Genomic DNA, 15223 nt, shown 5'->3' with positions numbered 1-15223 from the left:
TTTCTAAATGATATAAACTAAACTAATCTTCATACTTTAAACTAAGCCCTAACAACAATCAAATCAACCGAAATTGTCGCACGAATCGCATCAATACCCAATACCTTCGATTTGTATAATCGTTCACGAAAATCACGTTTACCTGATTTGATTGGAATATTCACACGAAACAGCGAAACTGATCCGATTATATGCGCGATTTGACGTACTATGACACATCGGTTACTGAGACAATTCGTGCGTGACTAAGAGGTAAAAAGGTATGCAGGTATGACGTTAAGGGCATTCATCTTTGCACCTGCAATTGTGCTTGTGTTCGGTCGTATTCAGTCACCATCTTCGTGAGCAGTGTCGTTTGATATAGCTTACGTTTCGAATACGGTCGTTTGTGTTTTTGAGGTATCTTTAAACTTCTTTCCTCTTTCTTCTTACCTCCGAATTTCATAGAAATTATGACTCTCACGCATGTATACTCCATTCAATCCAGCATGCAAGACGTCCATAGTCATAGCGATTTCGATTAAAACTGAATATTGTTTGGCAGTATAAATTCCTGAGATTACCAAAGAGCAGTCATAACAAAGCTACACATTTTTCCTAAATACCAAAATGCCTTCACAATTTCTTATCGTTTTTCTCAAGTGCCGAAGACGATTAGCGATCGTTACGCGTTCTGCGACACGCTACGGTTCGCTGCGGTCCGCCATTAAGCTCTAGGGCTAACGTTCATTCACCTTCACGCTTTATCGCCTTGTAAAATGAATGGATTATAGCCTAATCTCATTCATGTTGTTGTAAGATTTGCAGAAGTACAAATGGCATTTCTCCTACCTGTCGATAAGGTTCTTTAAGTACCTAGCAGCATAGCAGTATTTGCTTGGCCGGACTTTGTTAGATACTTAGTGCAAAATGATGTCATTAAACGCAATTATGATTATCAGTATTAGTATTTAGGAGATAAGGAGATAGATACATACGATATTATTTAAGTACAACTCGGACAGACAAGCCATTAAAAATACTGAAGCATTTATGAAACACACTTCTCTTATCGACCAATCTAAAAAGACTGCAATGTCAGACTTGTTACTTTTGTCATCATTCGAATAGAACATTTTATTCTAGAAAAATAAAAACAAGTGTAACACAATTACCTCATTCATGAAACGCTTCACCAATATCCTCGTTTCTATCACACCCGACGATATCAACTCGACCTTCTACCTTTATCTGTTGTACGATAAAGACTTGATATCCCCATTCATCTTTAGCTATCACTATCGATATGTTATCGATTTAATCTCTTTCGGCCCTCACCTCAGTCATATCTCGCTTGAGATTCGATTGAGATACCGATTTTATCGATGGACGATTTCCTTTGTGGTTGTACTTGCGTGGAGGTGTCACTTTCTATGAATTGTTATCTCTGTTTTGTTTGGGATTAGGTGTTTTTGTAAAAAAAGTAAAGGAAAAGTTTGTATCATGATTTTTTTTCCCTTTAACGAAATAGATAGATTTGTAAGTCTTCTATGAGAGATATGCACGCTGTTTTAGAGTTTCTTTCGGCTGAAAACTGACTTTATTTCAGCGGTCGAGTCAAAATTATCATGCATGACGAAAATTTGACAATTTTTTAGCTAGACGTCGATTTCTACCAATGAAATCAGTTTGAAGCATGAAAAGAACTATTAGCAAATATTAATTGGTTGCAAACATTTCACAGAACATGAGTCACTGCTTTGCAATACGAATCTATGTCACGTCGTTTCTCTATAAGGTGTTCTGCATTAAGAATTCATACAATACTCTTGACTTGACACAGATTGTGAAGTGAATGGAGTCTGAGTTTGTATGCAAATATCTTTAAATCACAATGTTGTTTCAATATCGTCTGCACAAAGTTAAATAAAGAGTCACCAGCACTCTATCGTGAAAGGCTTTCCGGGTACATTCTTACTATGAAAGTATAATTTCATCAATATGCAAAAATGTCTGCTTGCGAGTCTACTTAATGAGACAGCTCTGCTAGACTATCCATAGTTTAGTGATTGTATAGATTAATATGTAAGAATTTTACTTATGCTACATCAATCATAATTACGTCGAGTATGCTATCCTTGACATTATGTTAAACTTCACTTAAACTGATACTCCATTTGCTTCCTAATCCCTGTAACTACTGTATATAGTCAGAGTGGGCTTCTTGTGCAACAATGGGCGTTAGATTAATATAACGCAGTTCACAATGCGATATTATACATGCTAAACTGATAAGCGTGTTTGTACGTGGTTGTATTCACTGAGCATATACGTGTGTGTCGTAGTCATTGACTCGATGTGTTTAGGTTGGTATGCGAGTATTGTAAGCGGGGCATTAGGTTGAGGTTCCTTGAATATTTTGCCATTTTTCGTGGCAACGTCTGTCATTGGACACCTATAATACAATTCATAGTAAGTGCTACCGTCTTCTCTTTTCTTCTTCGTCGGCGGTCTGTACTATGTACATTTTATTGTATCCTCATTTTATGCGAGTTGGTCTTTAGTCTTTTCGGTATACGGTGATTCCTCCTCCATTTCTCTATATCAATATCAACAGCTGGTGATGGTTCAATTTAAGACTATTGGCCCCTTCTAAGATCATAAGAGGGTTTGGAATCTCCAGTCTCTTTTCTACGCTTGGCAGACTTGTTTGGGTTTGTTCAAAGCGCTGCTGCCTGGTCTTTGTCAATATGTTGTCTCTTTGTCGACTCTTTCATAGCAGGAGACTGTTAAGAGTTGTTGTTCTTAGTATCTCCGAAAAATCAATGAGCACAAAAAACTTATTGAAAATATTAAATTGAAACTTTGTAACTTTAATTCAATACAAATGTTCTGGAAACCGCAAATAAAGTTAGTGGACGAAACAATAACTTGAACCGGCATTGTTTCAAAGTGATTGTTCAATCACCATCATTTGGCAATCGAATAGGTTTGTCTACCTTTCATTGAAGCTAAATATTTGATGGTTTGAAACAATGGCACACAGGACTTCTGAGAAGTAAATCTTATTCATATTATAAATTTGAAAGTTGGTGATGATGTATGGATGTATATGTATGTTTGTTAGTTACTCTTTCACTCAAAAACTACTGTATCAAATTAGACCAGGTACACAGGCTAAGGTGCTGACAGAAGTTAGTCCGTAAGTAGTCAGTTATCTTTCCGGGGTTAAGGAATTTTATGTTAATCTGCAATGATTCCTTTGCAAGCCACATTTTAACCATTAAAAAGTATGACTTGCCATATAATAATTTGCTTACAAGCTCCAGCTACTCTTAAAAAGTCCATGGACGCTATAAACTAAAACCTAGATCTAACAAAATAACCTAGCATTGAAAACTAAATTCCGTTGGTACTACGTCATTCCTCCCCTTTTCATGTAAAACTATTTTCAGTGTTCATTTGCGTCCCTTTGAAAACGTTTGCAATGGCTTTACACGTGCTGAAATACTAAAAATTCAAGTGCATTTTCAACTTTTATCTGGTTGATGGATAAAAATTCAAAAGAGTAGGAGACCTCGCTACCCCCTTGTAAAGTTGGGGGAGTGGGGACGGCACGCATAAATTGTTGGTTTATGAGCGTGTAGTTGTATACTGGAGAACAGTTTGTTTGTTTTTGTTAAGTCTTGTTTTATCCTGTGGTTTCGTTCATAAGCCAAACCAGGAAAGATTTTGAACCTGAACTTCTTGACTTTAGTGATTTTCTATAAGAAATCATCATCATCGTCTTCCTCGTCGTCATCACAATCATAGCGTTATCCGGTTTCCAGTAGGGCTGATGCCTGATCCGGAGCTGCGGACTACCGGGTTTACCGGTTTCAGTCAGTAAGAGAGACACTCTCTCTCGCCTCATATCCCAAGGCGGGAGAAGTCATTGGAAGATTTTCCACCCTTCAAAAAAGCGTTATCCGGTTTCATCTCTTGGGAGTCCAGTGTCCGCTTCTCTGCTTAACCCCTTCTTCACCTGATCTTTAACTTCTTTATGGTGATAGTTTTGATCCATATTATTGTTGTACAACATTATTTAAAGCAGCAGTTCTTGGGTCTTATTCTTGAATTGTGTCTATTCAATCAAGCTATATTTTGAAGTCTGAAAGAAGGACAAAAAGCAAGCTTAAAACATGATATTCGCTGTCAAATATGAGTACAAGTATACCTATTGCATATGTATAACTTCGTTGTTTTTCATTTTTGAGGACAGTCATTTTAATTGATGCATCGTGCAAACACTGCATGTGAGGGTGACGTTGATTTATGATTTTATTCGGACCAGGCGGCTTTTGATTAACTTTATCGGGCTGACGTGTCATCGAGGTAGCGTTTTTATTTTCGAAGTAATTGTACCTACCTCCAGGAGGAGTAAATGGGTGTAAAATACTCCCTATTTGTGGAATACTATCAAAACAGATTCTTTCAAATCATTCCTCACACAATCATCTTTTGGTTGAACGAGGGAATCTTCATCCGCCTACAATAAAGTCAATTTACGAGTACAATAAAAAATCAAGAAATATGTTGCTACTAAAAACTCTTCTCTTTGAAAAAACAACAGATTTTCACTGGCTTTCCAAATAAAATATTGAGGTAGTCCCCATCCATTGATGAAATCACGCATCAGAATAGCGTTTGTGACTAGAATATTTTAATAATACGCGATATTAACCTGGATTGTGGAGTACATACGTCATATTGGCACGTACATTATGTTATGTTTCGAGAATATTCCGAGGAAATTTTTGATCGGTTGAAACTTGAACGTTGTTACAATGAGGCTGAAAGTCTACTTTTGCATAATTGCTGATAGTTTAGATTGACGTACTGCTGTATATTTGCTTGTAAACTTCTTGTAATTGGAGATAATCGTTTTCTGAATCGTTAACTGAATTTTGATTTAGTTGAAGAGCTTGAAATACTTGATCAATTAGTGAGGAAAATAGCCCAAGTAGTGATGATACTTAAGCCCGGTAAATCTGCCCACGAAGTAACATCGTACCGACCCATCAGTCTCCTGCCTACTATAGGCAAATTACTAGAAAAAGTCATACTATCTAGAATGCGAGAATACCTTGACGACGTCATACCAAATCACCAATTTGGATTCAGAGAGGGCCATGGAACTACCGAACAAGTACACAGGCTGGTTGATATCATAAACAGAGCATTAGAAAACAAACAGTACTGCTCGGCTGTGTTTCTAGATATCAGTCAAGCATTTGACAAGGTCTGGCACAAGGGGCTTCTTTACAAAATAAAAAAAATGCTGCCGCACTCATTTTTCCAGCTAATCAAATCGTATCTTGACAAGCGATGCTATGAAGTTAAATACAATACAAGGTCATCTGAACTCTACGAGGCTAAATCAGGAGTACCTCAGGGCAGCATACTGGGACCCATACTCTACTTAATCTTTACGGCTGACCTACCATCCTCGGATAGGACAACTACCGCCACTTATGCCGATGACACAGCACTGCTATCCGTCCATGAAGACCCGGACACGGCTTCAAGATACCTACAAAGACATCTGACACTAATGGAGGAATGGTTTAATAAATGGCGCATTAAAGCAAACAAGAACAAGTCAGTACATGTTACTTTTACACTAAAAAGAAAGACCTGTCCACCAGTACTGCTATACAATGAGGAGATACCGCAAGCAGAAGACGCCAAATACCTAGGAATGCACTTAGATCGCCGACTCACTTGGCGTAAACATATCTGGACTAAGAGAAAACAGCTGGATCTCAAGCTTCGCAGTTTGTATTGGATGATCGGACGCAAGTCGCAACTAACAGACAACAGTAAAATTACGGTATACAAAGCTATACTCAAACCGATTTGGACATACGGGATCCAGCTATGGGGCTGTGCCAGTACCAGTAATATAGAAATACTGGAAAGATTCCAAAGCAAAACAATAAGAACCATGTTGAAAATACCACCTTATATAAGCAATAAGTATATCTATATGGACCTCGACCTGAAAACAGTGAAACAAGAAATAGAATCATGCAGCAAAAAGTACCAAATTAGACTGGACAGACACAGAAACGAACTAGCCGCGCAGTTAGAAGGCAGTGGCAGCCTACAATTTTCGAGATTGAAGCGACACGGAGTCACGAAACTTGTGGACCGATTTAGTGAAAGAGAATGAGAGGAAATTCAATGGAAAATCCTCTCCACACAAAGACTTTTTTCGGTTTATAAAACACACAGCATACTAGATAATTGTTGATAAACAGATCTCTAGGAGGGCAGAATACAGGAAAAAAAAAAAAAAATTAGTGAGGTAGCTTAACTTTGTCTTCTAAGGGCATAGTACGAGTTTGTTTTACGGATCGAAACGTGAACGCGTTCGGTGCTTTGATTGGTTGGCTCACTGCAGCCGACAAATCACGGCTCCGAACGCAGTCTAGTTTCTTCGTTCAACGTAAAGCAAACTTGTACTAACAGTAGGTACCCCTACTGTTCATTTCTCAGATTTGGACTGATATCATACAATAACTCCTCATAGATATCTCTAGAGTTCTTGGATCTATCCAAGACTTTTAGGGGAATATCATCTAATGACTTTTCCCACCATAGGTGTAGCGAGAAAAAGTGTCAGACCCTTACAGACTAAAAACAACCCCATTCCTTATCAAGCTTTGAGTCGGAGCCACGGCAACCGGTTACGTTGACCGCAGTTCTGGATCTATCCAAGACTTAATGGGTGTATTTCTTTAAGGATACAAATTTTGATGACGAATTTTAATTGACGTTTTCTTTAAGGAAGACTAGCCTTCTTAAATTACAAGGTTTATCCTTATGATATCTGTGTAATCAATCACTTACCTTTACCTATATGTGGATGTATGCTATAAAAAAGACAGAGCATTGCACCTAAATCATTTTGGGCCACTTAGTCCGCATCATAACCATTGTTAATTTTTTAATTAAACCGATAATATCCTTTGTATGCAAATTTTGATTTAAAAAGTGTATGCAAATGTAAACAAGCCAAAATAATTAGTATCCATTAGGCCAATGAAACCTTAATTGCAGTTGTTAAGCCATAAGAGTTATGATTTATTTTCCATATTAATTGTGTCTTTGAAGGAATAAAGTGTGACGATTCCTGTTTGAATACCTACTATAATATTAATGTCAATAGTTCGTTACTATCTCTATGAACCCTATTAGGATGTAATGATTATGCGGCCCGATCGCATAACCAACAAAATATTATGTGAATTTATATCTTTGTATACGCACCTACGTAAAGGTTATGGACCTACACACCTTACAATTTACCCGTGCAGATTAAACTGTAAGTCGGACTGTACAGTTAAATCGTAGGTCTACACACCTTGCATAAAACTGCACAGTTTGTATCTTTACCACTGTATCTGAAAACATAATTTGCTAAAGATAATTTATGCTACAACAGTGATTCAATATGATAATACTTTTACCGTATAACATCATGGAATCAAGATATTTACGTCCTGACATTGTTTTTCCTGGAATTGTGACAGAGATCGCATCATTGAATTTATTAGTTAGATTATTGAGCACCTGTAGGAAAATTGAATTACCTACCTTTATTGTATTTAAAGGATAATCTGTTTATATTGTTGTGTGGTTTCTAATCTATAGTTTTAACATTATAAAATATATCTGATTTAGTCAAATATCCCCCCTAATTATTTATGATTTAAAAATGTTCATGTCAAAAGTTGTTTGTAGATTTGCACTGCTCAGGTGGCGCCACTGTCGTTTATGATCCTATTCGTTAAATGATAAGTATTTTTTTACAGCATTTTACACATTAATTTAAAATGTGTATCTAAAAAGCCTTAATAGTAACCCTATGCTAAATAATAATTACACAGTACCGTTAAAAGGAACCTTATTATACCCAAACCAGACATTTCATCCTAATTTTTGCGCCGACATTTCTATTCTGGCAGCCCAATTTAATTTTCACCAACTATAATTAGACTTTAATAAATTACGAGTCTATTTTACTAGTTTAACAAGGGAACACCGCTACCCAATTGGATTTAAAACCCTTTTTGCCTTACCAAAGCCGGAGGCTATTAAATAAAGACTTCTATGTGCTAATTAACGGCTAAAGCTAGAGTTGTTCTGAACCGTCGAAAAAGTTTTCAACTGTTCATGGCGTTCGTTATTTACTGGGAAACGCTGACAAAGCAGAAACTAACTTTTGTGTTGTTAATAAGACCGTAATGGGGTCTTGAACGCTGAAGGTGTTATGTTCGGCTGTTTGAAGTTATAATGGATTTATGAAAAGATTTTTCTTAAAAATTACTTACCTATATTAAAAGTTACTCATGTATTTTGTTGCAATACATTGTACGATTTCTACTCTCTCCTCACTTGTCGAAAGAACTGACTACATAATGCCCTTACAAATCCAACGTTACTCCTTTTATCCCTATCGGGATAGGCAGAGGTTCACCTGCACCTTACAGCACGTAAAGCCACTATAGAATGAACACCCAATTCCCACCATTTGTGTTATATAGCCCCATGTAATAGGCGGTGAGCCTATTGCTATATTATGAGCACAACTCCGTGCTACCAATGAGACTTTATTGACAAACCGAAGAACCAGTATCGTTATAATTAATTGTACACATGCCATTATAATATAAGTTTTATTAAAACCTAAAAGGCCACCATGAAAAGAAAGTTCATAAACTAAAAACCAGTACAATTCTATTCACCAATCGCGTTTACCTTTATACTTTGCACATCGATTCCAATTCAATATATTTTTACGTCAGTGCCTAGTCCCTACAGTGCCATGAGAACGCCACCCCTAGATCAATAAAGCTCAATGCATAAATTCAATAGAAAATGCACCGCCCTGAACCCATTCAATGTGTCAGCTAAGGGAATATTTGATGCTTCAGAATTTTCATTGCAAAACTTTTTGCTGACGTTTCTGCTGTGACAGACATGTTCTGATGTTCAGTAACCTTTTAAAGTATTCTAAACGAACGAAAGCGCTTTGGGCGCTCTGATTGGCCAATTCGAATCAACCAACTAATCACAACGCCGAACATACTAAGGGTACTGTCTGGACCATATGTTTGTTATTCTGTCTGTCTTGCAACGTTTATCTAGTCAAGTACTTTAGTTGTTACTATTTCCATTTTTTTGTTGAGTCCAGAATCTTCTGGATACCTTTCAGTCGCGTCTATGTTGTTAAAATTACCGACATAATTAATGATCCAAACATTTTTCACATCATACTTATAATCTCTTCTAATTAAAACATTATAAAAGACACAATTTCTACGTCTTCCTTTAAAAGCATCGTTCTTTTCAAAGACCAAATATTAAAAGAGACGCTGTGTTAAATAGCCCAACACCTCAATACAATTCTCGAATCAACGTTAATGTCATCAAGGGCAATTCATCTCAGACGGGACAGACGAGGGGTTGCCCAAATAATCGTTACGTCTACCCACTGTCAATGCCGACCCCCTCAATCGTATAGGAAATTAATTCAGGTAATTGGAAAACACGCGCCGTCCCACTTCATTTTATATGGAGGCCGTTGAGCAGATGAGGGGAAAAGGTTAATTTTGGACGATGTTGATATGGGACCTCAAAAATACAGGGTTATGAAATAGAAAATACCTACTATAATCCATTTGGTCAGAGAATTTTGTAGTGTGTAGTTTCATAACTATTCCTTAGTAAGTAAAGATTTTGTTTCGAAAACAATTTCTAACTACTGGGTTAAGTAACCATTAAGTGACTCTGAGTACTCAGGTACAGAGGTTAGTCGTTAAGTGTCCAATAATTATATAGGAAGTACGTTTGCCTCTAATAGTTTAAAATATCCTTATGTCAGACAATTTTATTATAGAGATATAGATTTACAACATTTAATTTGTGCAAAATTCAATGGAACCAGAAATTCTAAGGGTGAAAATGCGATGTCTAAAGAAATGAAACGTATTAATAACACTTTAAATATTGCGTATACAGTAATTTAAAAAAAAAACTCGCTGTATTAGAAAAACTATCATAAACCGTCCCCAAAATTAAAATATTGCACTACAAATTCACCTTCTCTTTCAAATATTCGTTTCAACATCAGCCCATCGCAGTCACGTTTCGACTTATCGATTATTTACCACCTATCCAGCTGTAGCGTGATGTTTGGCTTTGTAATTGTCGGGCTACTTTGTAAGATTAAACATCTGCGTGATTCAATTTGTCTGCATCCGTGACAGTTAACTGCCCCTTTTTGAACCCCAAGACAAATTGAAGTTAGGAATATGGGAATATCATTTGTAATTTTGGAAGGTGGACGTGGGTTAAAATTGGTATTGTGTTAATTATTTTTTCTTTTATGTTTTTAATGTTGTGTGATCTTAAATCGGTTATAGCATTGTTAACTCCGAAATATAGATTAGATTAAATTTCAGCCATGATTGTCCCACTGCAGAGCAAAGACCTCCTTACTCTCTTCCACTTCTCTCTGTGCAAAGCTTTTTTAAATATAACACGTGCAAAATTCTGTTATAACTATAGTCTCATTAAAATTACATAAAAATATAGTGGAACACAGCATAAGTAAAACTATCCAACTTAAACGAGCGAAGATGAACTTCATTAGCCTTTTAGAGAGCAGATGAGAGCTAGTCAAGTTCTGCAGAATTTCCATCTTTTGCCTTTGACGGTACTTGAAGTTTGTAATCTAACTTAGTCTAAGAATTACACAGCATGTCACTATGCTTATGTACTAGTTTAAGCTATTTATAGGACGCCTTTAAAAGAACAGTTTTACCTCCTGTAGGAAGTAATGAGATTATGTTCTAAAGCTTCTGAGCTTTGAACCATCGTAAATGAATTTATTTTTGAATTATCTGTCCTATGTATACAGGTCTGTTGTGGTAGGATTTTCCAAAATATTGTGTCATGGTATGTTTTAAAGTGTCGTTAAAATACTTCTGGCCTTTTTTTCAAAGCGAAAGAAAGTGTCAGACTGACTAAAACCCCCCGTTCCTACTCCTGCTTTTCGAGCCGGAGCCCCGGTAACCCGCTAGGTAATTGGCAGCTCCGGATTGGAACTTAAAAGTACTCCGCTTGACCTTTCTAGGACTATCCATCATATACCTAGGATCCCAAGGCAGTATCTACTAGCTCTCTCTAATAGCTATCTTATTGAATAAAATATGAGTAATACTCTCAAAACTGACACTAGCGACATCTACTCCTAACAAAAAAGTTGATAAATGTAATTAGGTACCTTTAATTTAAAGTTTAAGTGTAAACAAAACCAAATATTGTATTGTATGAATGGTATTTAATATATCTTTTCTCCTCTTTCCAGCACCCTGGTACCATGGAAGATATTCAGGGAGGAATTGAACAACGTGCATCCCATATCATCGGGTCTGGAGACGATGGCGTTGAAGACCACCATCGACCTCACGTGTAACGACTTTATATCGAATTTTGAATTTGATGTTTTTACGAGGTATGTTATTGTCATCAAATTATTTTTTGTTGTCTTTAACATGACATAAACTTATTATCCTTATCGCTCATGTGAAAAATTTAATTTTGCTTTGGTCTTTCCCAAATTTACCAGGCTTTAAGTACTTTAGCAGTATTGATCATGTTAATCTGAGCAATATTTCGTACTTCTGTGATACTTTTAACAAATGTCTTGAGTACCTAGTACTACCTACTTAATGTGTGTAAAAGTTCATGGGTTTATATGCTTTACGAAAGAAGGGGAACCGTCCCTGTATTCTGACCACGGTAAAAATAATCGAACTCTAAAGAAGGTGTGTGCATGACTAAGAGGAGACCTTTTGTTCAACAGTGGACGTCTTCCAGGTGAAGGAAGGTGTTTACGCATCTGCAGTTTATTCATAAGACTCTCAACTTATCTGAACTGGACTGTCACCAAAAACAAAACTAAATTGATGACTCCTTTTTTATATTGATGTTTTAAAATGGGCTTTTTTTCAATAAAGTAAATGACACACCATAATTGACTACAAACATTTAAAAAAAAAAGTAAATAAACAAATATCCTACCTCGACCTCATGCTTAACAAAAATAGATGACTCGTTCATGCCAAATGACTACCATTTATATTCCTTTGAGTGACCCTGTCAGCGTGTGCCTTTGCAAAATGATGCTGACCTAAGTCCAAATGACTCATATACTTACCTGTAGTTCCATTGACCTCTTGAGTACGACAAATGTAAACAATATTTATATAAAACTGTCAATGAAGTGTTTTGATAACGGCTTTAGTCTTGACATCATAGCCAAACACGGTTTACGCAGTTTGCGCTAGTGGCGGCGCTAGTGTAGCTTTTGGTGTATTAACCAACAAAATTTTTGCTATTTTGCGATTGTTATTTGTTGATTCCTTAATAAATATCTTTTATCAAATTAGACCTTCAGCTCGGCCTCCGTGTATCCTCAAAAAATCGTCACAATAATGTAAGCGATATTTTGACGACGTAAGAAAACATCCAAGTGTGGGGCACTGGGGCTACATTAAAAAAAAAAAACTTACCTTATTAAATAAAAAATATATAATAATATCTATAATTATTTTATAGGCTTCCATTTTCACCATCTACCATTGAATTCCAGATTATTCCAACCTTGGAGTACGTTACTCCGAAACTGGCAACTGTTAGCGGTCACGCATCCAGGATATGTGGCGTTTTTAACTTACGACGAGGTCAAGGCGAGGCTCCAGAAGTATATACACAGGGCTGGCAGTTATGTGTTTAGGTGAGTTCCTGGTTTAATATAAAACGTGTATTAAAAACGTAATGATCGAAAATAAATGGCTGACCTTCGTCATTACTGAATTGATCTAAGTTTTAACAGAAACTCCACAAAACTAATGTCAAATCTCAAAGTCAGCACCCTTAGTACGAGTTACTTAACGTACGTGCATGTGCGAATGAACCAACCAATCAAAGCGCCGATCGCGCTCGTTTCGATCACGTTAAACGTAAAACAAACTCGTACTAAGGATATAACTATACTGGGTGCAAGCGGAACGCTCCCGAAAAACGCCACAAATTGTTTATGTTTTTATAATTTTAATCGTTTTTGTGTTTGTATTATTCATGCTATATTAAAATTCAGCATTAGATTACAACTATTATTACTTAAAATAAACATTGAATTCTTTATTTTTTTTTAAATAATACACGTTTTATACCATCACCTGTTTGCGACGTTTGAGAGCGTTCCGCTTACACCCTGTATACAATAGAGTAAAATATAAGACATGTCAACCTTGGTATTACCTTGTATAGCATCCCTTGTGCATCTTCATAGATTCAAATATATGACGTAGATATAACATTTTATTATGTCCTAACAATTTCCTTACGCCCTCAGTTAAAAATTTAAGGTTTTAAGTTTTTTTCTTGTTTCATTCATTACTTAGTCTGATCGAAGCCTTGGGTTTAATTTCACATCATAACAATGGTTTACGATTTCGAAATATCTACTGTTGTGTCCAGATTTGGCTTGCGATTGTTATATGACAATAGGCTGTATTACATGGGACTTATATCAAGATAGGGATAATGTTCTTCCTCTAACTACATTGAACAAGAGAAAAATCTTAAAACCAGACAACAATGTGCGATTTACTCAAATCAACATTAATATAATAGCATATTTTTAAAAGTATGTCTATCTAGTGTCTGTAAACTTATTTTATTTAACTAAGACTCCCCCATTTCTCTCTAGTTCGTTCTAGAGATTATCGCTTTTAAATCATCAAACAAACAAACAAACAAACAAATTCTTCAGTACCCTTAGTACAAGTTTCCTTTACGTTTAAAGTAATCAAAACGTGCGTTTGGCGCTCCAATTGACTGGCTTGAATACACTAACCAATCAGAGCGCCGAACGCGCTCTCGTTTCGATCTAGTACTTTAGGCGTAAAGCAAACTCTTACTAAGGACTAGCTTTATATAAAATAGTGCAAAATGTAAGATACGACAAAGTTGGTGTTACATTGCTTAGTGTACATCCCTTATACATCTTCAGAGATTCAAATATATTACACTAGCTACTTCCGCGCGGTTTCACCCGCTTTGCTTGGCTCCTATTGGTTATAGCGTGATGTTTTAGCCTATAGCCTTCCTCGATAAATGCACTATTCAACACAAAAAGAATTATTCAAATCGGACCAGTAGTTCCGGAGATTAGCGCGTTCAAATAAACAAACAAACTCTTCAGCTTTATAGTATTAGTATAGATAGATATTAAATTCTAATCTTCATCTAATCGTTACCAGGTTATCATGTACGCGGCTCGGCCAATGGGCGATAGGCTACGTGACGGTGGACGGCGAGATCCTGCAGACGATACCCCAGAACAAGAGCTTGGTACAAGCTTTATTAGATGGATATAGAGAGGGATTGTGAGTACTACATTGTTTCTTTTTTATACTTGAAATGGGTCGTTTGGCCACTATGTAGCCTGGTGGTAAGCGAGGATGCGGCCTAAGAAGAAGCGAGCCTGCCCATACGCAACCTATTCACTCGAGCCTTAAAGTCACCCAGATTGTACCTCTCAGAAAACGCAAGACTCTGGCAAAGAATTTTTTATCTAATGCTTACTGGTCCTATTTGGGGTTGGCGTTAAACAGACGTATCATCTGATGGTAAGCAATCAGTAACCATGCACTTCCGCGACTCCAGGGAAGTTACTAGAGTGATGCTAGCGCTTAGAGATGATGATGACATTCGGTAACCCTACTCACACAGTGAAACACAACTTCAGTATTTCCATGTCCTGCACAGCTTGAGAAGAGTTTAAAATTACTTTTTTTTCCTAAATTGTCCAAGGGACATAATCTTAACTCTCTCGATCTGTATCTGGTACCAGATTCCAAGGAAGCTAACAGTTTAATAACTAAAACTATTTAAATATCCTTTCAGTTACCTTTACCCAGACGGTCGGGACGTGAACCCGGACCTCAGCAGTGCAATCATATCACCAGCGGAAGATCATATCACTGTAACACAGGAGCAATACGAGCTGTATTGTGAAATGGGTCAGTATAAATATACAATAGGAAATCGCCCCCTATTCTTCCCGTGGGTAAGAGCCGACTAAGAGAAGATACGTTTGATAAGCTTATACTGCTTAAAGTAC

General features: G+C 36.7%; 1 protein-coding gene across 2 annotated transcripts in view; it reads left to right on the top strand.

Moving 5' to 3' along the window:
- LOC118276676 (E3 ubiquitin-protein ligase CBL) overlaps positions 1–15223 on the top strand; it is a 93570-nt gene that overhangs the window by 59839 nt on the left and 18508 nt on the right. For both annotated transcript variants that reach the window (XM_050699778.1, XM_050699779.1), the window contains exons 2-5: positions 11399–11545; positions 12686–12829; positions 14361–14486; positions 15007–15122. In XM_050699778.1, the coding sequence (XP_050555735.1) occupies positions 11399–11545; positions 12686–12829; positions 14361–14486; positions 15007–15122 (533 nt within the window). The remainder of the gene's footprint in view (positions 1–11398; positions 11546–12685; positions 12830–14360; positions 14487–15006; positions 15123–15223) is intronic.

The sequence above is a fragment of the Spodoptera frugiperda genome, chromosome 17 (genome assembly GCF_023101765.2).
Source record: "Spodoptera frugiperda isolate SF20-4 chromosome 17, AGI-APGP_CSIRO_Sfru_2.0, whole genome shotgun sequence".
NCBI lineage: Eukaryota > Metazoa > Arthropoda > Insecta > Lepidoptera > Noctuidae > Spodoptera > Spodoptera frugiperda.
This window is presented reverse-complemented; position numbering and strand designations above follow the sequence as displayed.